The sequence below is a fragment of the Podarcis vaucheri genome (assembly GCF_965113315.1).
Source record: "Podarcis vaucheri genome assembly, chromosome: 13".
In the NCBI taxonomy this organism is placed as follows: Eukaryota; Metazoa; Chordata; class Lepidosauria; order Squamata; family Lacertidae; genus Podarcis; species Podarcis vaucheri.
The window spans coordinates 25882129-25905529 of NC_138751.1; the positions used below are offsets into that span (position 1 = coordinate 25882129).

At 41.0% G+C, this 23401-nt stretch overlaps 3 protein-coding genes across 5 annotated transcripts; 2 read left to right on the plus strand and 1 right to left on the minus strand.

Annotated features, from left to right (window-relative positions):
* Positions 1-450: 450 nt before the first annotated feature.
* LOC309517483 (olfactory receptor 5V1-like) lies at positions 451-1410 on the plus strand (the record flags this gene model as incomplete). Its single annotated transcript, XM_082196714.1, has 1 exon — positions 451-1410. The coding sequence occupies one exon, from the start codon at positions 451-453 to the stop codon at positions 1408-1410; it is 960 nt and encodes a 319-aa protein (XP_082052840.1).
* A 9469-nt stretch (positions 1411-10879) lies between these two features.
* LOC309517484 (olfactory receptor-like protein OLF3) lies at positions 10880-11815 on the minus strand (the record flags this gene model as incomplete). Its single annotated transcript, XM_082196715.1, has 1 exon — positions 10880-11815. One exon carries the CDS (start codon positions 11813-11815, stop codon positions 10880-10882), a length of 936 nt encoding a protein of 311 aa, XP_082052841.1.
* A 3481-nt stretch (positions 11816-15296) lies between these two features.
* Positions 15297-20881, plus strand: LOC309517248 (olfactory receptor 5V1-like). Of its 3 annotated transcripts, none has more exons than XM_082196389.1 (3): positions 15297-15356; positions 17293-17453; positions 19616-20881. In XM_082196389.1, exons 2-3 carry the CDS (start codon positions 17436-17438, stop codon positions 20549-20551), a joined length of 954 nt encoding a protein of 317 aa, XP_082052515.1. In that variant the 5' UTR covers positions 15297-15356; positions 17293-17435; the 3' UTR covers positions 20552-20881. The 3 variants fall into 3 exon arrangements, with proteins under 3 accessions (XP_082052515.1, XP_082052514.1, XP_082052516.1); XM_082196388.1 differs by lacking the exon at positions 15297-15356 and adding an exon at positions 15386-15585; XM_082196390.1 differs by lacking the exons at positions 15297-15356; positions 17293-17453 and adding an exon at positions 17014-17179.
* Positions 20882-23401: the final 2520 nt, after the last annotated feature.

The window sequence follows — 23401 nt, forward strand, 5'->3', positions numbered from 1 at the left end:
TATTAGGGAATGTTGCTTGCAGAAATTAGGAGGAATATGCAGGTAAACAACTTTGAATTTTCATGTGTGTGTTTTTGTGTGTTTTTTAATGCCAGCAGCTGCAAAATTGTGGTGAACTGAACTCAAGCCTGGAAAAAAAAACAGAGAAAGTTAGAAAGTGGATAAATTGACGTTTGTCTCTCTCTGTCACCTAATAGTAAAAATATGTGGGGACATGCAATGAAGCTGCAAGCTACAAGGTGTAGAACAGATATATGCTAGTACTCCTTCAAAGGCAAACCACGGAATCCATTGTCACAAGAGACAGTGATTGTCAGCTACTTAAATGCAGAATCATAGCATTATGTAGTTGTGAGGGACCCTTGAATGATTTTTAAAGGGTTTTACACAAAGACTATCAGTTTCTCCTAGCCTCAACAGCTATGTTCTCCTTCCACTGTTTAAAGCAGTATGCCTCTGAATGCCAGTCTCTTGGAATCAGATATTCAGGCAAAAAACCAATCAGAGCTTTCAGAATTCATCATCCTTGGCTTTAAAAATCTGCAGGAGGTACACTTCTTGCTGTTCAGTGGATTCTTGATCATCTATTTATTCACTGTGCTGTGGAATACCTTCATCATCACCATGGCCATAGTGGACCAGAGGCTCAGAACTCCCATGTATTTCTTTCTTGGAAACCTCTCCTGTCTTGACATCTGCTACATCACTACCACCATCCCCCAAATGTTGCATCTCCTTCTGACAGAAAGTAGCACCATCTCCTACACAGGCTGTGTGCTCCAGCTGTTTTTCTTCTTTTCCTTTGTCGGCATTGAATGCCTTCTTTTGGCAGTAATGGCTTTTGACCGCTATGTAGCCATCTGCAACCCACTGCGCTATTCATTGATTATCAAAAGGAATGTTTGCCTGCAGCTGGCTACTGCCTCCTGGGTGGGTGGTTTTCTCAACTCTGCCGTACACACCTATTTTGCCTTTCAGTTACCCTTCTGTGGTGACAACCGCCTAGATGCTTTCTATTGTGACATTCCACCATTGCTGAAATTGTCATGTGGGGACATTTCCCTCAACCAAAAGCTCTTGTTAACCATTGGGTTGTTCATAGCCTGGACACCAATGTTCTGTATCCTTCTCTCATATGTGTACATAATTTCAAGTGTTTTGAAAATACGATCAACAGAAGGGAGGCAAAAGGCTTTCTCTACCTGCTCTTCTCATCTTACAGTGGTTCTTCTGTTCTATGGTAGTTGCATCTTCACCTATTTGAGGCCTGTTCCCACAGAGTCATCGGTGAATACAAAGCTGATCCCACTGATGTATAGCATATTGACGCCCTTGTTGAATCCCATTATATATACATTACGCAACAAAGATGTGAAGAAAGCTTGGCTAAACATAATGGGGAAGATGTGAATATTGTACACAACATAATGTTACAAGCTGTACCTTAACAGAATCAGAAATGAGATTTAATTCATATGATACTAATATACTCATTTATATTATTTTTCAGCCACAAGCTTTTCAATGTACTATACAATTTTTTATCATAGCACATTTGTTAAGACAAATATCATATCAATAGTTGTCAAGTTTACCTGTGTTCTCCTCCATTCCAATGATTTTGTTGTTTCTCTGCATGTATGTATGTATGTATGTATGTATATGTATATTAGACAGACACTTGTGTGGGTCCATTCTCTTGAAACGGTGTGGAAGACAATGATATTATTGTGATGTCTTCATTATATATTTATTTATACTATGTTTACATTTCCCCATCCTTCAGTATTTATGCATTCCTCTCGAGCATATTGAAATAATCTGGTTCCACTATGAGTCAATTGTAACCCACTTCAGTCTGTCCCTGACACAAAACGGGATTTGCCCCGCCTCTGCTATTTCTCCCCTGACCCTTCCAGTCAGCCTTCTTTCCTCCAAGACAAAAGACCCTATTTTGGTGCAGAGAAAAATGCATGAGCCCTGGTGGGCTCAGTTATTTCTCTAAGTGAAGTTCAAAGGGAACTCAAACGTTAAAGGAGAACAAGTTAGTGACAAGCATGCCCTCTGAAATAGAATGTAAACATGGAACATGTGCAGAGGAGTGCAACCAAGATGACCAAAGGTCTGGAAACCAAGACTTATGAGGAACCAGGGGTGTTGTGGGGGTTGCCAGTGGGGCCATGGCCCTGGGTTAAGATTTTTGAGGGGACATAAAGCAGTTGCCCCTGGCAGGTGCCCCTAGCACGGCCCAGCCCAGCGCTCCTCTCCCGGCATCAGATGAACCAATGCTCATGGAGAGGAGCACCGGGCAGGGCTGCTCTCCAGTCTTTCAATAACAGGAAGGATTTGAAGAGGCAAGCATGGTGACAATTTATGTGTAGGAGAAGTCACAGGGTGCTTGAATCTGCGCTGTTAGATACGTTTGCTTAGGTTTGCTTTTGGGCATGGCCAGCTCAGAGCGCAAGTCTGGAGGGGGTGCCAGCTGCCTACCCACCAGAAATGTGTGTGTGTGTGTGTGTGTGTGTGTGTGTGTGTGTGTGTTTAGTGTACCTCAGGAGCTACTATGTTTTGTCAATAAAGAAATAAACTATTAGCTGTTGGTCATTCTTAGGCTGTGTGTGCCTGAGGCACCAGACATGAAATTACCTATCCTGCTGTTTTAAGGATGAAGATCATGTTATGTAAAAAAATAAATAAAAATAAAATGTCCAGTAGCACCTTAGAGACCAACTAAGTTTGTTCTTGGTATAAGCTTTCATGTGCATGCACACGTCTTCAGATACACTGATTCAGAAGTCACCAGACCCTTATATATAGTCAATCACCCATCTCCTTCTACCCTCCTGAGAAAAGCCCCACCCCACCCTCCCACTATATATAAGGGTCTGGTGACTTTTGTTTCAGTGTATCTGAAGAAGTGTTGGTTGGTTGATTTAAATTAAGAGTGCTATATAAATGTACTAAATACATAAATAAATACAATCCTGGCTATCAAGTATTTTGCATTCATTAGTCATTTCAATGTACTCAAATGATAAACATACTACTACCTATAGCAATTCTTTCAGATAGAACACTACAAAAAAAGAAAGAAAAGAAAACCTTAGCCAATACTAAGCAAGTGTACACTCCTTCTGAAGGAGCAGGTACATAGATTGGGCATGGAGTGTCTTCTATGAGCTTGGGCTGGTGGCCCAGCCATGTCCCTATCTGAACAGGTATAGCCTGACTTCTGTTGTCTATGCTCTGGTATCCTCTAGGTTGGATTACTCCACCACGTTATACATATGGCCATCTTTGAAGACAATTCGGAAGTTTCAGCTGGTGCAGAATTCGGAGGCCAGGGTGCTCACCAGGGCAAGACAGTTGGGGCATATTTCACCAATCCTAGCTCCACTGCACTGGCTGCCTGCCTGCCAAGGCTCTATCAAAGCTTCAGGGAATTATGATCCCTCCCCCGATGGCAGTCAAAAGGCAAATAACCGAAAGAGTTCTTACCATATAATTTATTCATTATTCATTGAGAGAGACAAAGAATGCTGTCTTTACAACAATGGTGTTGCTCCAACTGAGCTGCTCCTCCCTCTCTTCCTAGCAACAGCATTTCCCCTTAAGGTGGCCATCAGGGGCTAATTGTCTCTGAGCCCTTCATTCTTCTACTTTCAATGCACATTGAGTTCTGGGAGAAGGGGGGTCAGAAAGGTTCTCCAGTGATAATGTGTCAGCTGGCTGCTCTGGTTGTGTCACCCCCTTCTCTTCTCCCAGCACCCCCCAACTCTTCTGTTCACCTGTCTTTGAGCTGTGACCTTCCTCAAACCACTGCTGTAATTCAATGCTGCCTTCCTCTTCTCTGGAAGGTTCAGGGGAGAGCACGTCTCCATCATTCCTCCTCAGTCGAGTCCCTGACACTGCCAGTTAGCTTCCAGGTCCAATTTAATGTGCTGCTTTTGACTTACAAAATCTTTAATGGCTCAGGACCGCAATACTTCGAGGACCACCTCTCCCCATATAAACCATCTGACCTGTTTTCTTATGTCAATATGTACCATTACTTGTTGACAAAATTGACTGAAATGTTGTGAAATGCCAGTCACATTCAATTGTGTATTACTGTGCAAAAACCTGACAAGGAATGCTTGCTATGAATATAAACTCCACATATTTCTTGTACAGTCCTCCTATTCAGTGTGTGTGTGTGTGTGTGTGTGTGTGTGTGTGTGTGTGTGCATGCATGTGTATCCCCTAAGTGGGTTAGACTTCCTATGTAAACTGTCAGTGCTGTCTGCTACAATTCCTGAGTCATAGCAACAGATTCAATAGTTACACTAAGTATTTGGAAAGCAAAGGGGTCTAGACTTCCCTCCTCGTTCTTTGAGCCAATCTCCTGTTGAATCTATAGGCCATAGCATGTCTTATAGGATTTTGGTTGTTGTTGTTAATGAAAGTGATAGGAAAATGTCCTGAGGAGTGTAGGAGATGTGATTTGTGCAACCAAATCAGAATAGATGTTCAACAGATAGCAGAAGTCACCTCCAATAGATAGCATCTCCAAGAAGCTTTGTGAAAATCACAATACTATTTAATAAACTGGTTGCATGGAAGAGCTAACTCTTGACCTAGAAATCATTGTCAAGATAGCCAGATCACAAAGTCTTGCACAGCATGGGGCTTCTTCTTCACCCAGCCTAGTGCTGCTCTCTTTCCCACTTTCTGGCTCTTGAGGGCAGATTCTACTTTGCATACCCTGAAAACAAACCCTTGAAATAAATTGAATCTCTGTGCTCATTGTCCTTAGGGAGTGGAAAAGTTAACAAGGTTGGAACTGAAGGGAGTTGTGTTGTTTCAAATGCTTCAGAGAAATGAGGAGTTTGTGCTAAGTCAGATATGGATTTATATTTCAATCAAATGTACCCTTGTGAATAGTATTTTGATACCTGTGAAGATGCTAGATGGTCCAGTCATCCACCAACTTCCTATTTTCTGCTCCACTTTTCACACACACACTCACCAAACTTTTTAAAAGCCAGAGATTCCTGGAGAATATACAGTTGTTTCTTCCAATTCTGCTCTACATTTTAAACAATATATCTCATCTGAAAAAGATTGCAGCTAGAATGTGTTTCGTGTAAAAAGCAGGTAAATTATTAGCAACGGGTTTATGATGTTAGAACTATTGTTGGCAAGGAAAAAGGTAGGCATAAAAGAACATTCCTGGGGCAAGTACTCTTTGGTGACAGAATCCCAGTTGGACTAAAAATCACAAAACATGCAGCAAAGTAAAGCACAGATATATAGGCTATAAAATCTTTTAAAAATATCATTCTAAGTTCCTTCTAAGGTTCCCCTCTTCCCCACAGTAAAAAGACTGCACGTTTGGTAAGTTAAAAATGATTTACTCATAAACTCTCCAAAGGAGATATTCATGTGCTTTTCCATACAGCATTCAGAAAGAATTGCGCAGGCAGTAAAACTTGGCTTAGTTACAGTGGTGAAAGTTCCTATATTATTGGTTTTGGAACTCAATAGTGGTCTGTAAGAGCTATGAGGTTTGTGTTGCAGCAACCAGCTCAGATTAACTTGTCTGTCCCAAGATGAGCTAAGCCGGACATGACAGTTTACTCCATGGTTTTAACCTTTTTATGCATGAATTGAACTTTTTTTTTAAAAAAACATAATTTTATTAATCAAGATTTTCAAGATAGCCTACAAAAGAGAACCATAAAACAAATAAAAAACAAATAAAAGCAGATTAAAATTAGATTTAAGATTTTCAGTTATATGAGGCTCATTATAATGCATAAACATCAGCTTCCCTTCTATACCTGTGTAATGTGTGAAGCAGTAGGTTGGTTATCACTTTGTGAGTAATGGAAAGGGGTTAGCAAGAATCACATTTCCAGTGCGTATCTTATGCCAGTGTGGTGTAGTGGTTAAGAGCGGTAGTCTCTTAATCTGGTGAACCGGGTTTGATTCCCCGCTCCTCCACATGCAGCTGCTGGGTGACCTTGGGCTAGTCACACTTCTCTGAAGTCTCTCAGCCCCACTCACCTCACAGAGTGTTTGTTGTGGGGGAGGAAGGGAAAGGAGAATGTTAGCCGCTTTGAGACTCCTGAAGAGGAGTGAAAGGCGGGATATCAAATCCAAACTCTTCTTCTTCTACTTAGAATAGGATGCTGTGATTACTAAGGTCTACGATAGATTTCTAAAAAGCAAGTCATGCCAATTTTCCTTTAAACATCTGGAAATTAAGAAAGCAAGATTGCCAACAAATGTGAAGAAATTATCCAAAAAATGGGGAGGGGGGAGAGATAGATGTGAAAACTCACGAATCAATGTCAGTAAAAAGAATACTTATTCATTTTAAAGCTATGGCTCTTACTGTTAAAACGAATAGAATTTTAAAGGCAAATCTGTTGATTACGTAGTTAGAAAAGGTTAAGTTCAGTTATTTGATATTATGCACATATGGGTATTTGCATATTAATAAATTATATGTTCTAAATTACTACATTGAACAATATATGTTAAAGAAAATAGATATTACCAGAAGTGTAATACAGTGTGTGAAAAACAGAATATTTGGGGACACCTCATCTTTTCCCTCTCTGAATTATTGCAGCTGAGGTATGAAAAACGTGGATGTTTCAATAAAGCAAGGGTGTAGAAGTAATGAAAGGGTGGGAAGTAGCTGTTTTAAACAATGGCAAGTTTGAATAAAGTTGATGTGGGGGGATCCAGAGAGGAAAGTGGCAGAGTTTTAAATGACATAAGAAGTTTGATTGATGGTGAGGTGAACAAACACTGGGTGTGTGTTTTGTTTTAAAAAGCAGTTTTGACAAGGAGAAATAACAGAGATGATTAGAACACACAAGCTGATTCCAAAAAGAGAAAAATTGTATGGGCAGTGAACAATACCACATCATATTGAAGCTTAGTCACATTGTTCTACACCACCCTCAGCTTCACTTACTTGCACCCTCAATCTGAACACGCTGTGGAGCAGGAGAAGAAAGCTTCCATTTTCTATATTCTTTTCTCCCCGATGCTGAAGCCTGTCATTTACAGCCTGAGGAACAAAGATGTTAAAGTGCTTTGCTTAAAGTCATGGGGAAAGTCAACTGAATCTCACCTTTGGAAGGGCTGTGTGTGTGTACATTTGGTGTCTAAAGCCACTTCATTGACATCATCATGAATCCATTGCTAATATATGTAACAGAAGATACTTACAGGAACTGTTGGGACCAAGTAGTGCATGGTGTTGGAACAACAAATAGATCTTTAAAGGTAGCATTTTCATGTGGTACCCAAATCTGTCTTTCCTGACACTTTAACCATTATATACAGGCAGCCCTATATGATGAAGTTTTATATGTGTGATGTTTTACTGTGGCTTTGTAATTTGTTGGGGCAATTCAGGATTCAGCTAGACTGGTAAAGAAAAAGCGATTCATATGTGTTGTATATGTGATATAACATTGTATAAAGGTCTAAACCACTAAGCCTCTTGGGCTTGCCCATTAGAAGGGTCGCAGTTCAAATCCCTGTGACAGAGCCAGCTCCCGTTGCTCTGTCCCAGCTTCTGCCAACCTAGCAGTTCGAAAGCATGTCCGTGCAAGTAGATAAATAGGTACTGCTGTGGTGGGAAGGTAGGCAGCATTTCAGTTCACTCTGGTTTCTGTCACAGTGTTCCGTTGCACCAGAAGTGGTTTAGTCAGAATGGCCACATGACTCGGAAAGCTGTCTGTGGACAAACGCCGGCTCCCTCAGCTTAAAGTGAGATCAACGCTGCAACCCCACAGTCACCTTTGACTGGACCTAACCATCCAGGGGTTCTTTATCTTTACCTATAATGTGGAGTCCCATTTTTCTCTGTTTTCCCTCTTTAAATTTACAACACTTTAAACTGAAATGCATCTTTGATGTGATCCGGCCCCAGTCAGTGGAGTGGCTGCTGCTGCTGCTGATTTGAATTTCTTATTGGATGAACATATCCATAATACAATCAAGTAATAGTAAAGCACTTGTACCATTCCAATAGGGCTTGTGTCAGAGGGTTTCGGGAGGATTGTTCCCAAAAGCTGGAAGTGGATTTAATGGAGGTTTATACAAATTCAGGAAGCACAAATGGCTACTAGTAGCAAGGGTTTTGTTTTACCCCCATTGATGGAGGCAGTATGTCCCTGAATACCAGTTGTTGTGGGGAGAGTGCTATTGTAGTCAGGCCCACTTTTGGGCTTTCCAAAGGCATTTTGTTGGTCACTGTAAGAACAAGTTGCTGGACAAGATTAGCCATTAGTAGACTCTTCTTATGGTGTTACGTTAAGTGTACATGTGTGGGGAGTTGTGTTCCAAAGTGATGCCTTGAAGTGTTTCTTAACAACAACAACAACAAAAAGAACAAAGTAAGAGTGCTGCTGGATAAGACCAAAGACCCACCTAGCCAGCGTCCTGCTCCCATAGTGGCCAGCCATATGTCCTGGGGGGGGGGGCTTCAAGCAGAAACTGAGTACAACATCTGCAACTTTGTGTTTCAATGCAATGTTTCTTAGGATCCAGTGGGGGCGGGGAAGTAAAATTAAGAATAAAAGAATAAGAATAAAAACTCCCAGAACCACATAAAACACCTTTTTATGTCTACATCCTTCCTGACTTGTTCAAGGCCACCTCACACTATTTGCGACAATCGCACATGCAACAGTGTGTTCCTGCAGTCAACTCCAAAGAAAAGAAATGTGTATCTAAGCACACACATGGGTTGGAAGCCCTGTTTGGTGGCAACGCCATGTCACATGCCATGGAATGTGTTCTTCCAACACTTAGGTCACTTCCAGACAGCCTCAGTACTTAGCAATCATGCTGATTTCTCAGCATATGGCATTTAAAACAATGCTTCTTCAACATAAGGAAAAATACATATTTAAAACATGTTGAGGAAATTACAATGCGACCACAAAACCAATCTCAAGTGTTGTGATTGTGAAGGGATATTGCATATCTCTCTTCAACCCTTTTCTGCTTACTAAGTGTAAATAAGTGGAATATTATTGTCATGATGATCATCCGTTACAAAATTTGGGTGGACCTCAAAGTTGGAAAAAAGAAACATGGCAATGATTTATGTATACTCAGCAAAATTCCCAGCTATACAACATGCAATAGTGTATGGGGACTGGAATCCATCAGTCTCTGGAGTACATTAGTTTCCAACCCATGTTAAGTTTTTAGTGATATCTTTGTTTTTCTATTTACTGGATGGTAGATTAGGGCAGCTGGACATCATCAGTGCAATCCCTGCACTATGCAAGGTGATTCCAGGAGGGATGAAAGGTACAAATATAGTTTCCTCCTTTCCCACTCTTCAAAACCCAACATACACTTTATAACAAGTGTACAATCAGTCCCAAACCACAAATCTTTTTGTGCAAGAGTAGAAAGCTTTATGATGGTTGGAAATACATTAATATTCTTTTTTCTCTTTCCACCTGCAATCCCTTCTCCCCCAGTGAGGCCCAAACAAACAGTTCAGGACTGAATAGAATAGAAACTGATTTGCTAAATTACAATGAGCACTCGCACTTCCATTTGTGGGCGCCCTCTGCAGGGCCACGTACAGCAACCCCAGGACTCATGGGACTCAGCAGCTGGTTGGGCTGGCCCACTTCCCTGTCATCAGCCATTGGGAGTTCCCGCCAAACCCCAGTTTAATCTATCAGAGCCTTGTTGGAGGTGGGGCCAGCTGAGCAGACCACAAATGGGCAGGCTTCCCATTGGTCCGCTTGTGATGCATAAATAGGAGGTGGAGCCAGTGGCCCAACCCTTGTAATACTTTTCATGTGAGGAAGTTAATTGTGGGCTGGCGTTGTACACACTGCCTATCCCTGACAAGAGAAAGACAATTACCATAGAAACACTAAGGCTGATATGGGGTATTCTCCCCAGTATATGCTGGTCCAGCTTTGAAGTAAAACTTGTCCAGGCCGCCTTTTCTTTGGCCTTCTTTGGTGCACTCCAGATTGGGGAGTGCATCGAGGGTCCACCGTCATCACCTCACATGGGCTTGACGGTCATGGATATAAGCTTTTGCCACTGCAGTGTGCAACTCAAAATTTGTTTGTCTAAAACCGATCAGTTAGGTAGGGGCACTACTTTAACACTAGCAACCTCCTCTCGAACTGGACCCTTGCCTGTCTCTGACACACATAAATTCATGAGAGGTGCTAAATTACAATGCACCCAATCCCACTTGTAAGTCCCTTCTTCTGCTTCTGTACACTGCTTGCTTGGCAACCAAGAGACTACCCAATCTGTGTCCAGGCTAAGCAGCAGGCTGGATCAAGGATCAGGTTCAAACTTGCAAGTTTCTCACTTGAGTGGAAAGTAAGTGATAGGCTTCATATGCGATATATGTGACAGATATGTGACAGATATAACACCACACAAAGAGCACTTGTATCACCATAAAACACAAAGACCTGAATCCTAAAATAAGTTTACTTAAGAAAGTTAACTGAAGTTCCACTTCAGCAGCTCCACTCATCACATCTCACATTGCACAGGGGCACCCCAACCAAACTTATAGTATGAGCATGATAGCGGGGAAAGGTGGGTGGAATCTATGGATTTTTTAAAAAAATTCAGGATTCAATCCTCTTCTTGTGGATTCAGTCAACACGTCCAGCTGTTAATCATCAAGTGCTGAATAATTAACACCACAGTCCTATCCAGATTTACTCTGAAGTAAGATTTGCATGGTAATAAGTGTGCATACAATTGCAGCCTTAGTGATAGGAATGCATAAGGCAATCAACCCTCAGCCCCCGAATCAAGCATTACTATGCACTTTAAGACCCTATTACAATCCAAAAATGGGTCAATGTCTTTAAGTGGTGATACTTTTCCTTACCGCTTTAGATAGGGCTCCTTTTACTTCCTTGTTCCTTAGACTGTATATGATAGGATTGAGCATGGGAGTAACCACTGCATAGAATATTGATACCATCTTGTCTTGGTTGGGTGAAGTGTTGGCTTTGGGACTCATGTAAGCAAAGATTGCTGTGCCATAGCAGAGAGTGACCACAGTCAGATGTGAGGTACATGTAGAGAAGGCTCTCTGCCGACCTTCTGAAGAGCGAATTCGTAAGATGGCACGGATTATATAGACATAGGAGAGCAGCACAACACCACAGGGAATCAACAGGACAATGACTCCTGCCACTATAATCACAATCTCATTGACAAATGTGTTGGAGCAAGCCACTTTGATAACAGCCAGGAGTTCGCAGGCAAAATGGTTGATGGTGTTGAAGCTACAGAACTGAAGGTGCATGGTAAATACCGTCTGTACCAGAGCATTGAGGAAGCCGCCCATCCAAGAAGCCATTGCCATCTGAATATACACTCGTCTGCTCATTATCGTCATGTAATGCAAGGGATAGCAGACAGCCACATATCTGTCATAGGCCATGGCTGCTAGCAGGATAAACTCAATACCACCCAGGGACAAAGAGATGTAGAGCTGAGCCATGCAACGACGGAAAGAGATGACCTTGTGACTAGTCAGGGAATGGAGCAACAGCTGGGGCACCACACTAGTTGTATAACAGATGTCCAGGAAAGACAAATTGCTCAGGAAAAAGTACATGGGGGTGCTGAGCCGTGGGTCAATACGGATAGCCACAATGATTAGTGTGTTGCCTGTCAGGGTGACAAGGTACACGGAGAGAAACACTACAAAGAGACACAAATTTACGTTTCGCTCCCTGGAGAATCCCATAAAAACAAACTCTTTGACATTTGTCTGATTGTGCTGTCCCATCATGGAAATACTTTTTTGTGCTAAGAAAATGAGAACAGAGTCACTGTGCGAAAAGTTCAGTGTGGACTCTAAAAAGAAAGAAAAAATAGAAAATGGGATGGTTTCCTTTGCCCTTGTATATGTATTATTATTTAACCTTTAGGAAGAAAATCAATAAAAACATTTGAAAAGTAATTTTGCTAGTTATCAATTTGAATTAGGAAAGATAGAATTTATCAGTTAGCATTCATGACACTAATAACTCATCCTTCTCTCCCCCAATTCCTAGAGCCATTTTACCACTACTTAGTGTGTTTTTTAAAAGAAAAATAGGTGCTGGAACTAACCATGACATTGTGCAACATGGGGCAGCCCTGAACAGATGCTGGTTTGACAACAGCTGCATTCACTACCCATAGAGGTGCTAAAAACTACAGCAAGCTCTCTCCCTAGCTGGTATGTGGGTCACTCCTGGTTCTGGCACTGGTTAATTAAATGTGTCCCCAACTCCATTGTTCTCATAGATTCGGGCAGATGGCTAGGGCAGCTTGGAAGTGCCCTTGCACAAATGCACACACTTGCAATAGTAGAGGCCTGGCTGGAAAGCTGCTACACCGGAGACAGACTGAAGAAAAGGAAATACAAATTGGTGCAGCCCCAAAGCTTGACCAGACATGGCTAGGAGTGGCTAAGAGCTAGGTAGAGACATAGATCTAAAAGAAGAAGAAGTGTAGACTCGCACACACGGGCCAACTTCTGTTTTGAGTGGAAATGTTCGTTTTGGGCTTCTCAGAAGTATATAACAGCACAAAGTGGGAGGGAGGAGCGCTGGCCTGTAGTTGCACCAGTACCTGGGAGGTGCCAGAACTGCACTCTGGCACTCTCTAACTGAGAAAAAGCACTGCCACAACTTTAGTATTTTCCTCAATACATAACATTGCAAGGCTATCATCACACAGCCCCACTGGAGGATTTGTTGTGTTGTTGTTTTTTTTAAAAAAAATGTTGACCAGGTAAAAATAAGTGGATATCCCTTGGAGCATATACATACAACTTGGAGAAAAGCCTGAAACGTAAGTGATATGGCAAGCATGAGATAATTTACAATATGAACATTAGGACTGAGGTTAGATTGTTACCTTTATAAAAGTATTTATAAGCCTCCAGCTAATAGGTAAAATATTGTTCTGGTTTACTCCAATAATAGAATAAAATAATTTAAAAAAAAAACAGCAAAAAAAAAAAAGATCTGAGTTACTAATAACAAATACAATCAAGTCTCTAAAAACGTTTGGTGAAACAAAAACATTTTCAGGACACAGTTAAATATCAAAATTGTAGATGCCTGATTTTGATGGCAACAGTGTTCTAAAATACTGGTGGCAGTATATTGTATGGGCCACAATAGTGCCGTGTGTTTTCCAAACTCTTTGTCTCTGTCTATCCATCTTACTCACTCATCTACAGGAACCACTTAAAAAACAACAACCTTCTTTTTTCAGCATTTTTGGGTGAGTGGGGGTGGGGCAGGAGGCACAAATGTGGGCAAACATATCCATGAGGCTTCTTCATTGCCAAGACATCATGGAAGGCTGGACATATCTATCTATCTATATCTATCTATATCTATCTATCTATCTATCTGTCTATCTATCTATCTATCTATCTATCTATCTATCTATCATCTATCTATCTATCTACCTATCAGAAGGAATCGGAAGGGGGGTGTCTCTCTCTCTCTCTCTCTCTCTCTCTCTCTCTCTCTCTCTGTGTGTGTGTGTGTGTGTGTGTGTGTGTGTGTGTAAAACTGCCCAGTGAAGACTAAGCATGTTCAGTGTCCACAGAGTGCTTTTTGACTGCTTACTGCTGGAACAACCCACTACAGTTTGAGAACATACTGTGTATGTGTGTAAAATGCACAGTAATAAAAGCTTTTCAGATATTATTGTAGTTTGAACTAGAAAGCAGCAACTATTTTTAAAAGGAAGAAGAATAAAGTTCTCTCAGTTAAATCCCATCTCATTCCTCCCACCACTTCTTACCTTCACAGGTGCAACTCTGCTGCAGAAAGAAAATTTGTTTCAGCATAGGAGACATTTAAGAACATCTGAATTCCTCCCAGAAAAACTAATTGAGTAATGCAAAGTTTGTTGGACAGATGCTGGTCCCCAGTGAGCAATTAACTATGAAACAACTTGAATTGAAGTTGGGAACTGCAGTATCAAAGCCTTCAAATACCATTCATTCATTCATTCATTTATTCATAACTGCTTTATACTTCACTTTTAACAATACAAATTGTTCTAAAGGTGGCTTACAAGTAAAAATAAAATTCAATGATATAAAGGACAATATCACAAAGAAATATCTTAAAACTGTCAGGAGAGACCTTTTTGTAATTCCATTGTATGATGCAGTGGTGCAAGAAGGGGCCCTTTTTGTGGTTGTGTATTCCTTTCTGGAATGTCCACTCCATGAAAATGCATCTAGCACTGATTTCTGATGGTGGTTAAATATGCTCCGTTTACTTTTCTGGTTTGCAGAGGAGGATAGGCAATGTTGTCAGTAGGCATTTGAATATTACCTGTTATATTTGAAACTGTTATTGTGCATTTTTAATGTTTTAAAATTGTTGTTTTTTAAACAAAACAAAACACAAAACACTGGTAATTGGTTGATATAATTAGTGTTAACTTTTTTTGATGTTTATGTTGGTATTCTCTTGAAATGATCTCATCTCCATGTGATGAAAGGCATATTTATAAATCTAAATAAAGGAATAAAAACTCTTCAGGATCCTTTCTATAATTGGTGGTACCTGACCCTCTGAAAGGAGGTAGAACAGGACCTCTACTATTTGTGGTCATTCCCCATTTCATAGGACCACATTCACTGATCATAGTTCATGGATGCTGGGACCTGGAATCCTGCAACCTCAAGAGAACACAGGTACTCCATTATTGTTCTGAAGTATGAGTGTCTTGTTTAGGAAAAATAACAATGTGTGCTATTCCTGACCAGTGGTAGATGAACTGCTTTTCAGGCAGAGGGTTCCATGATCAATCTCCAGATATCTCATCAAATATAACAATACCACTAAGAAATTCAGGAACTCTTTATTTCCAGCAGGAGTGCAAAATCTAAATGACAAATCAGTTGATTTTAAACCTCCCACTGATTAAATTTTATTAGGATCTTTTTGTTTTGGTATACAAAATGTACATTAATTTTAATACAGATTCTGGGAAAAATTTAAAGTAGTGCTAAAGAGATCTACACCAGCACAAGCAAACAAATCTTCTAATATGCAATGATAGCACCACCAAAATATCCTCAGATGATGCAAGGGCCTAGGCAGGAATACGTAGGGAAAGGCACACACTTTTAGGTACCTAGGTCCTAAACCATTTAGGGTTGTGTAGGTAAGATTGCTGGCTGAGCTACTTACTGGAAGTGATCACTGTGAGTCTGGTAAGTGAGATTTCGAGGAGAAGGTAGGAGGTGCTTTCCCAACTGCTTTCCCCCAACTGTCTAAACCTCTGGCTAAGCCTTTTAAAAACAGGTAGGCTCCACCTCTGGGCTTTTCTATTGGTCTACCTATTAACCCTTCCTCTCCCCCTGTACAGACATTTCCAAAAGAATGGGCAAAGGCACACCCACTCTCTTGGGGGCCCCAAAAAAAAATTAAAGGGGAAAAAATGGATGTACATTTCCAAAATATAGGCTAAAAAGCAAATAAATTAAAACCTACATACAGCAACAGTGTTTTCTGTTGTGTAGGCTCCTATGATGTAAGTACCTAGTAGGCCTGCTAGCCTACTCCCTAAAATATCACCATCACTATTAATATACAGTGGTACCTCAGGTTAAGTACTTAATTCATTCCAGAGTTCCGTTCTTAACCTGAAACTGTTCTTAACCTGAAGTACCACTTTAGCTAATGGGGCCTCCCGCTGCTGCCGCGCCGTCGGAGCCCGATTTCTGTTCTTATCCTGAAGCAAAGTTCTTAACCTGAAGCACTATTTCTGGGTTAGCAGAGTGTTTAACCCGAAGCGTATGTAACCTGAGGTACCATTGTACTTCTTCTTAATTGTATTTCAATATTAATAAACTTCTTAATTGTATTTCAGTTCAACAATTACTTTGATAAAATACATATTTTGTTATGTGCAAATGGCTTTAGATACCTATTAGGTCCATAAATTACCACGTCGCATATATTCAACACAAAAAGCAGCAACAATTTGTTGTTGACGAAGGACAACTGGACATATAAAGGGCCCTATTACCTTCAGTAACTTAGGGCCTCATCAAACCTAAATCCGGCCCTGGTCCCAAGCCAAGCTCAGCTGAATACATGCCAGTATAACTTGCTCGTCCTGATACAGTAGGGGCTCAGGTGAAGTTGGCTGAGATGAGGCCATTGTAAGTCCCCAGAAGAGGCATTATGGGGGTGAAACCAGAGAAGGGGGAATTTGACTACAGTAGATCCTAAGCCCGTTCAGCTATGTCAGATGACATGGCAACCTGGCATAGAACACTATTTCAAAGCCTTGTTTTTCCCTTTCCCAAGCTCAATGGAGCAACAGTAGCCCAACCGGCTGAACTTTACACCTTTGTTACTTTATACCTAATCAACTTACACTGGCTTGCATTACACCATCTTCTTGTGCAAAGGATTGTTCCTCTGTAAATGGAGTAGACATTGTTAAGTTTAGTTTTGGCCCTCAGCCACTACTCCACATTGGCTCATTTACCTTCTTTTTCCTTTCCCCAAACTCTTAAATTGATTGGCTCTCAGGAGACACACATGCACACCAAACACTATGATATTTTCGTAAGCTTCAAGAAATCACCACATCAGACTGAATAAAGTGCAGAGAATATTGGGCTCACTTCATATTAATTTACTAGGTCTCTTTTCAAATCATTTCTCCCCACCCCCAAGACTTTTTAAACTATATTTTTAGAATCATTGAATACATTTCTTTTATTAGTTCCTAGTGAATTTTATCTTTTACTCCTGCAAAGCCCAGCTTCAGCAAGAAGGTCAAGAACATGGGTAGGCAAACTAAGTCCCAGGGGCTGGACCCAATCGCCTTCTAAATCCGGTCCTGGATGGTCTGGGAATCAGCGTGTTTTTACATGAGTAGAATATGTCCTTTTATTTAAAATGCATCTCTGGGTTATTTGTGGTGCATAGGAATTCATTTTTTTCTTCAAAATATAGCCCGACCCCCTATGAGGTCTGAGGGACAGTGGACCGGCCCCCTGCTGAAAAAGTTTGCTGACCCCTAGTCAAGAAGTATAGAAGAGACAGCGAAATAAGAAGACTATTGCTGTTATATTTGGTTTTTGGGTTCCTAAGCAAACTAGTCCAAAAAGGTATGTTCTGTTTTTCATCTATAGCAGTCCAGTGGTATTTGCCATCCAAAACTATCTAATACCAGTGCTACAAAAGTGACTCCTGTTATGTATAGCATCTTGCCTCCTTTCAGGTCTGGCTGCAAACAGCAGAAAGATCTGGAATTTGTCAGGGCCCCAACAGTGCCAAAGGGTGAATCACCCCAACACCACTGCAATTGTGACATTTCACATTTAATCCAAGAGGGCCAGCAACAGTGAAAATTCCTACCTTGCCATGGCTCACCTTTTTCAGGTAAATGGTCTTCACTGAGATACCTCTACCTAACATGTCCCCAGATCCAGAGCCAGTACTGCCAACCTTGAATCTTTTTTGATGACAGTCATACCTCGGGTTGCGAATGTGATCTGTGCAGGAGGCACGTTCGCAACTTGCAGCGTTCACAACTTGCAGCGCTGCGTCTCTGCATGCACGTGACGTCATTTTGCACTTCTGCATGCAAGAGCACTGAAACCCGGAAGTAACCCATTCCAGTACTTCTGGGTTTGGTGCAGTCCGCAACTCGAAAATGCGCAATCCACAGCATTCGTAACCCGAGATAAGACTGTAATGTTCACAGAGTATCCAAGTGGCTGTATCTCTATCTTGTTACAGGTAGAAGTCTGGATGATATTGACAAGTCTTCTTTCTCTCAGACCTGAAATTTGAACCTGGAGATGTAGACAGTTTTGGAGACATAACCCTCCTGGATTGCACGTACCTTCTATAAATTGAATATTCATAAATGGTCAACTTTATGCTTTTGCCTAATGCTATCATAAATATTGTTTTTATTGGGTTTATTATTATTATTAATACCCCACCTGTCTGTCTGGGTTTCCTTTTTGAAATGGAGTCAGTTATTTAGTGCACTCTCTTGAAACATGCTACGTCAGGCCATTGGTCCAGCTAGCTCAGCATGACTATTGGAGACTGAATCTGGGACTTTCAAAGGAGGAAGAAGATGGGTTGGGGATGACCAAGGTTATTTGGGGATTACTCAGCTAGTGTCAATACTCTTTAACTGAACCTATGTTAAAGTCAAGATGTCATACAACAGATGACATCCTACCACACAGTAAAAAGAAAAAGGCTAAGGTGATTTTGCTGCTAGGGATATTGTTAATCAACAGGAGAGGTGTTATTTTAAAAGGAGGAGGAGGAGGAGGAGGAGGAGGAGGAGGAGGAGGAGGAGGAGAAGGAGAACACACAGAGAGAAAGTCCTGCTGACACATATTGAGCACACAGAGAAAAGAAATAAGCCTAAACTTCCATGTGCAAAGGCAGATTAAGTAACATTGTACCAAATATCAGGGAGGAAAAATATAACGGTTGCAGTTTTCAATGAATCAGTTCCAGGCTAACTTGCTTGTAGATTCTATTTTTAAATAAAAATAACACAAGGAAATGGAAGCAAATGAAGCTTCCTTTTGTTTTTGGCATGGCACAGTCCTGGGGAAAACACCTTACTTCCAGGTGTTAACAATACCTCAAAGGATCTCATCATTGTCTGATATCATTGCCAACATTTATTTCTTATTGTGCCACTTGAAATATTTCATATAAAGCAGAAATAAGATATGGCTAATACAGTGGTACCTCGGGTTAAGAACTTAATTCGTCCCAGAGGTCCGTTCTTAACCTGAGGTACCACTTTAGCTAATGGGGCCTCCCGCTACCGCTGTGCCGCCACACCACTGTCGCATGATTTCTGTTCTCATCCTGAAGCAAAGTTCTTAACCCAAGGTACTATTTCTGGGTTAGCGGAGTCTGTAACCTGATGCATCTTTAACCTGAAGCGTCTGTAACCCGAGGTACCACTGTATTGTATTAGTGAGAAATGATTACCTTCTGAGATAACCAATTTTTTAAAAAAATGTTTATTGATTTATCATAAACATATGCACAAAGTAACACATAAACATATAAACCATAACGGAACCATACAAAGAGCATACTGAGCATAAAAAAGACAGAGATGCAGTTACATATACCTACATTTTTAAGATGAGTCTATAAAGTACAGCTACAATGAGAAGTGAGTTATGGGAGTAGTACTTATGTGACTCTGTTTAGTTATATAATCACAAATGCAGACCAGTTCACATTGAAACTGTTCAGTTTGGCTTGAACCCAGACAGCAGGTCTATGTCTAACTAGACTTTCAGATAGCACAATCAAATATTGGATCTACATTTAGAGAATGAACCCTTCACTGGTGGTGGAGGAGGGTCGATTAATTTATTAAAGTTTTGATTTGCTAATCTCCTAATTTCTCAGATGTTTCAACCAAACCTCCAAGTTCACCTCAGCATTTCGCTTGACTAACATTGACCATATCATTAAAATGTGAGAATGCAGTGCAAACATTTATAGCTCACTATCACCACGACTGCTTATTCACATTTGTTTTCTAGATGGAAGATGACACAGTCTTGGAGCAGTTAAATTACACAGGAGTAACAACATTCATCATTGCTGGTTTCACAGGTACTAAGAAGTTACAAGTTATATATTTCATCACATTCCTTCTCATATATCTCCTTACACTTTGGGGAAACATAATCCTGCTTATCACACTAAAGACAGAATCGAGTCTCCACACACCAATGTACTTCTTCCTGAGCAATCTTGCTATCCTGGAGATTGGTTACACCTCAGTCACTCTCCCTAAACTTCTGGCAATATCCTTAGGAAGATCTAAGGCTATCTCTCTAACAGCATGCCTTGTGCAGTCATATTTCTTCTTCTTTCTGGGTTCCACAGAGTGCTTCCTACTTGCTGTTATGGCTTATGACCGTTATCTTGCCATATGCAACCCACTGAGATACTCAACACTGATGTGCAGTAGAATGTGTATCTACTTAGCTTTAGCTTCCTGGGTGACTGGATTCCTAAATCCTTGCCCATCTACCATCTTAGTTGGCAGGTTGCACTTCTGCGGCAACATCATTGACCATTTCTTCTGTGATGTCCCTCCACTTCTCAGCCTGTCATGTACTAACACGTACATCAGCAGAACCATCATCTTCATCAGTTCAGCTGTCATAGTATTAGGAACTTTTCTGTTGACCATGCTTTCTTATGTCTGCATCCTGGCAACCCTCCTAAGGATGTCCTCAGCAAAAGGACGGCAGAAGGCCTTTTCCACCTGCACTGCCCACTTGACTGTAGTTTCACTCTACTATGGAACTGTTATCTTCATATATGTCAACCCCACAGGCCAGAACTCAATGGAAGTTAACAAGGTGGTCTCATTTATCTACAGTGTGGTGACCCCCATGCTCAACCCAATCATCTACAGTTTGAGAAATGAAGATGTTAAGAAAGCTTTAAAAAAAAATGATGCTTAGGAGATTCTGCCCTGGAAGACAAACATTTTAGAAACAGAAGCTTGGCTTTAATGTGATTTAATAATTTATAGAAGTTAACTGAAAGATGCTCCAAAATCTTACTCTGGTTGGGCAATCTAAGACTGTGCACATCCTTAAAAATAACGAAGTACACTATCTATTTAGAAATCTTGAGTTTGATTGTTTGCTTTTCCTCTGCTGTTTAGAATTCCCAGGCAACACTGGGCACTTTCTGCTAGTTAATTTATATGCTTAATCTGTGTATATTCATAGTTACTGTATTCCTAATGTGAGCTGGTAGTAGTAGTCGTTCTTGTAGTTCTTCTTTTTTGCTTTCTTCTTTCTTTCTCTCTTCCTCTCCCCTTCTCTATGTTAAATTTTCAAATAAAAAATCCTCTCCAACTTTACAGATCCTTCTTTTTCTATAGATGCTCAGTGGAAGATCAGTGGGGAATTGCCTATAACCTGCTTGACATTGAAACCACTGCAGTTTTGTATATTATGTGAATTGGTGAGAGATGGTTCACTGAGATATATGTGGCCCAGTTTAGGTCAATATGTTTTCACTTGCATATTCTGTGTAATATCAACCCAAGACTAAGCTGGTGTTGTAGGGATGCGGCAGCAAAGCATCTATCTTAGGTAAAGGTAAAGGGACACCTGACAGTTAAGTCCAGTCGCGAACGACTCTGGGGTTGCGGCGCTCATCTCGCTTTATTGGCTGAGGGAGCTCGTGTTTGTCCACAGACAGCTTCCAGGTCATGTGGCCAGCATGACTAAGACTAACATGGAAACACCATTTACCTTCCCGCTGGAGTGGTACCTATTTATCTACTTGCACTTTGACGTGCTTTTGAACTGCAAGGTGGGCAGGAGCTGGGACTGAGCAATGGGAGCTCACCCCCGTCGTGGGGATTTAAACTGCTGACCTTCTGATGAGCAAGCCCTAGGCTCTGTGGTTTAGACTACCATTCTACCACTAATGGCATTCAATATCTATTTGCCTTGGAGTGGTTTCAGATATGCTCCTGGAAAGCATCTAGACATGGCCAGGAATGCGTTCTGCTACTATAAACTGAAGCGAATCCTGTAGTGTTGACATAGCAAGTATACATGCTTTTGTATTATTTAGAGTAGCATTGGTACTGTATATATGAAAGTTTTGATATTTCTCTCCCATTAGAAACATTCCTGTATTAATAAAGCGGAATGTAAAATATAGTAGTCAGATCTTTATGTATTTCACATATTAACAGACATCATTAGTGACCATCTTCAACCATGAAGTAATAGTATGGATGTTGCTTGTTTATTTTCATTTCATCTATGAAACATCTTTCCATGAAACATCTCAAAGCCATTAAAAATAAAAATGTCATAAAAAACATCATTCAAAACATCAAAAATAAAAACACATGCATAAACTATTTCAAATGCAATAGAGATACTGACTGGGATTAGAATTTCTACTTGAAAGCCTTCATGGGGAAGGCAGGTATTCAGCACATGGTAAAAAGGCAGTAGAGATGGCTCTTAGAATCACAGAATTGTAGAGTTGGAAGGGATCCCGAGAGCCATCTAGACCAATTTCCTGCAATGCAGGAATCTCAACTAAAGCATGCCTGATAGATGGCCATCCAACGTCTGCTTAAAAACCTCCAGTGAAAGAGAGCGCACAGCTTCCTGAAGTAAACTCTTCCACTGCTGAACAGCTCTTACTGTCACAAAGCTATTCCTGGTCTTTAGTCAGAATCTCCTTTCTTGTAACTTGAAGCCATTGGTTTGAGTCCTACTCTCCAGAGCAGGAGAAAACAAGCTTGCTTCTTGTCTGATATGTAATGGGAGAGAGTTCCAAAGGGTGGGTGCTGCCACCCTAAAGGTTCTGTATCATGGAAAATGAACCTCCTGAAGAGATTGCATCTGCAGAAGGCCTATAATCTATGCTTGCAAAAGAATTTCACAACAAATGCCCAGGGAGAGGAATTTCATGGTGAATGGTTCAGCACTGCAACTCAGCCCAGTGTTTTTGTCTTCCAAACCGTACTGCACACTACTTTTCAGACTTTCATAGAATCATAGAATCATGTAATTGTAGACTTGAAAGGTACCCCAAGGATCATCTAGTCCAACCCCCATTGATGACAGATGGCAACCCAACCTCTGCTTTATAATCGCCAAGGAAGAAGAGTCCACAACCTCCCAAGTATACCATGTTCTCAGACTTTGGTCCTTTGCCAAAAACATAAAAATCAGCCCATCGGGGCAGATCTTTCAGTGTAGGTGTGTTAAACTATGGAACTCACTCCCACAGGAGGCACTGCTGACCACCAACTTGGATGGCTTTAAAAGTGGATTAGACCAGTTCATGAAAGAGAGAGCTATCAATGGTTACTAACCATGATGTCTATGCTCCAACTCCACAGCTGGAGGCAGCAAAGACTGCAAATTCTAGTTGCTGGAAACCACAGAAGGGGAGAGTCCTTTTGTGCTCATGTTCTGCTCCCTGGTTTCCCACAGGCATCTAGTTGGCCACTGCGAGAACAGTGTACTAGATGAGCTACTAGCCCAATCTGACAAGATTATTCTTATATTCTTACGTCTTTATAGTGATAGTATGGGTCCCAGGAGTATCTTGCAGTGGTATGCTCTTGCACTGCTAGGTTAGCAGAAACAGGGACAGAGCAACGGGAGCTCACCCTGTTATGCAGGTTCAAACTGCAGACCTTCCGATTGACAAGCCAAAGAGGCTCAGTGGTTTAGACCACAGTTCCACGCACGTGCCTAGCTGCTAAGTCTACTAGAGATTTCTCAAGTTTGGGAATATGAAGGATAATTGGCAAATTAGAACTC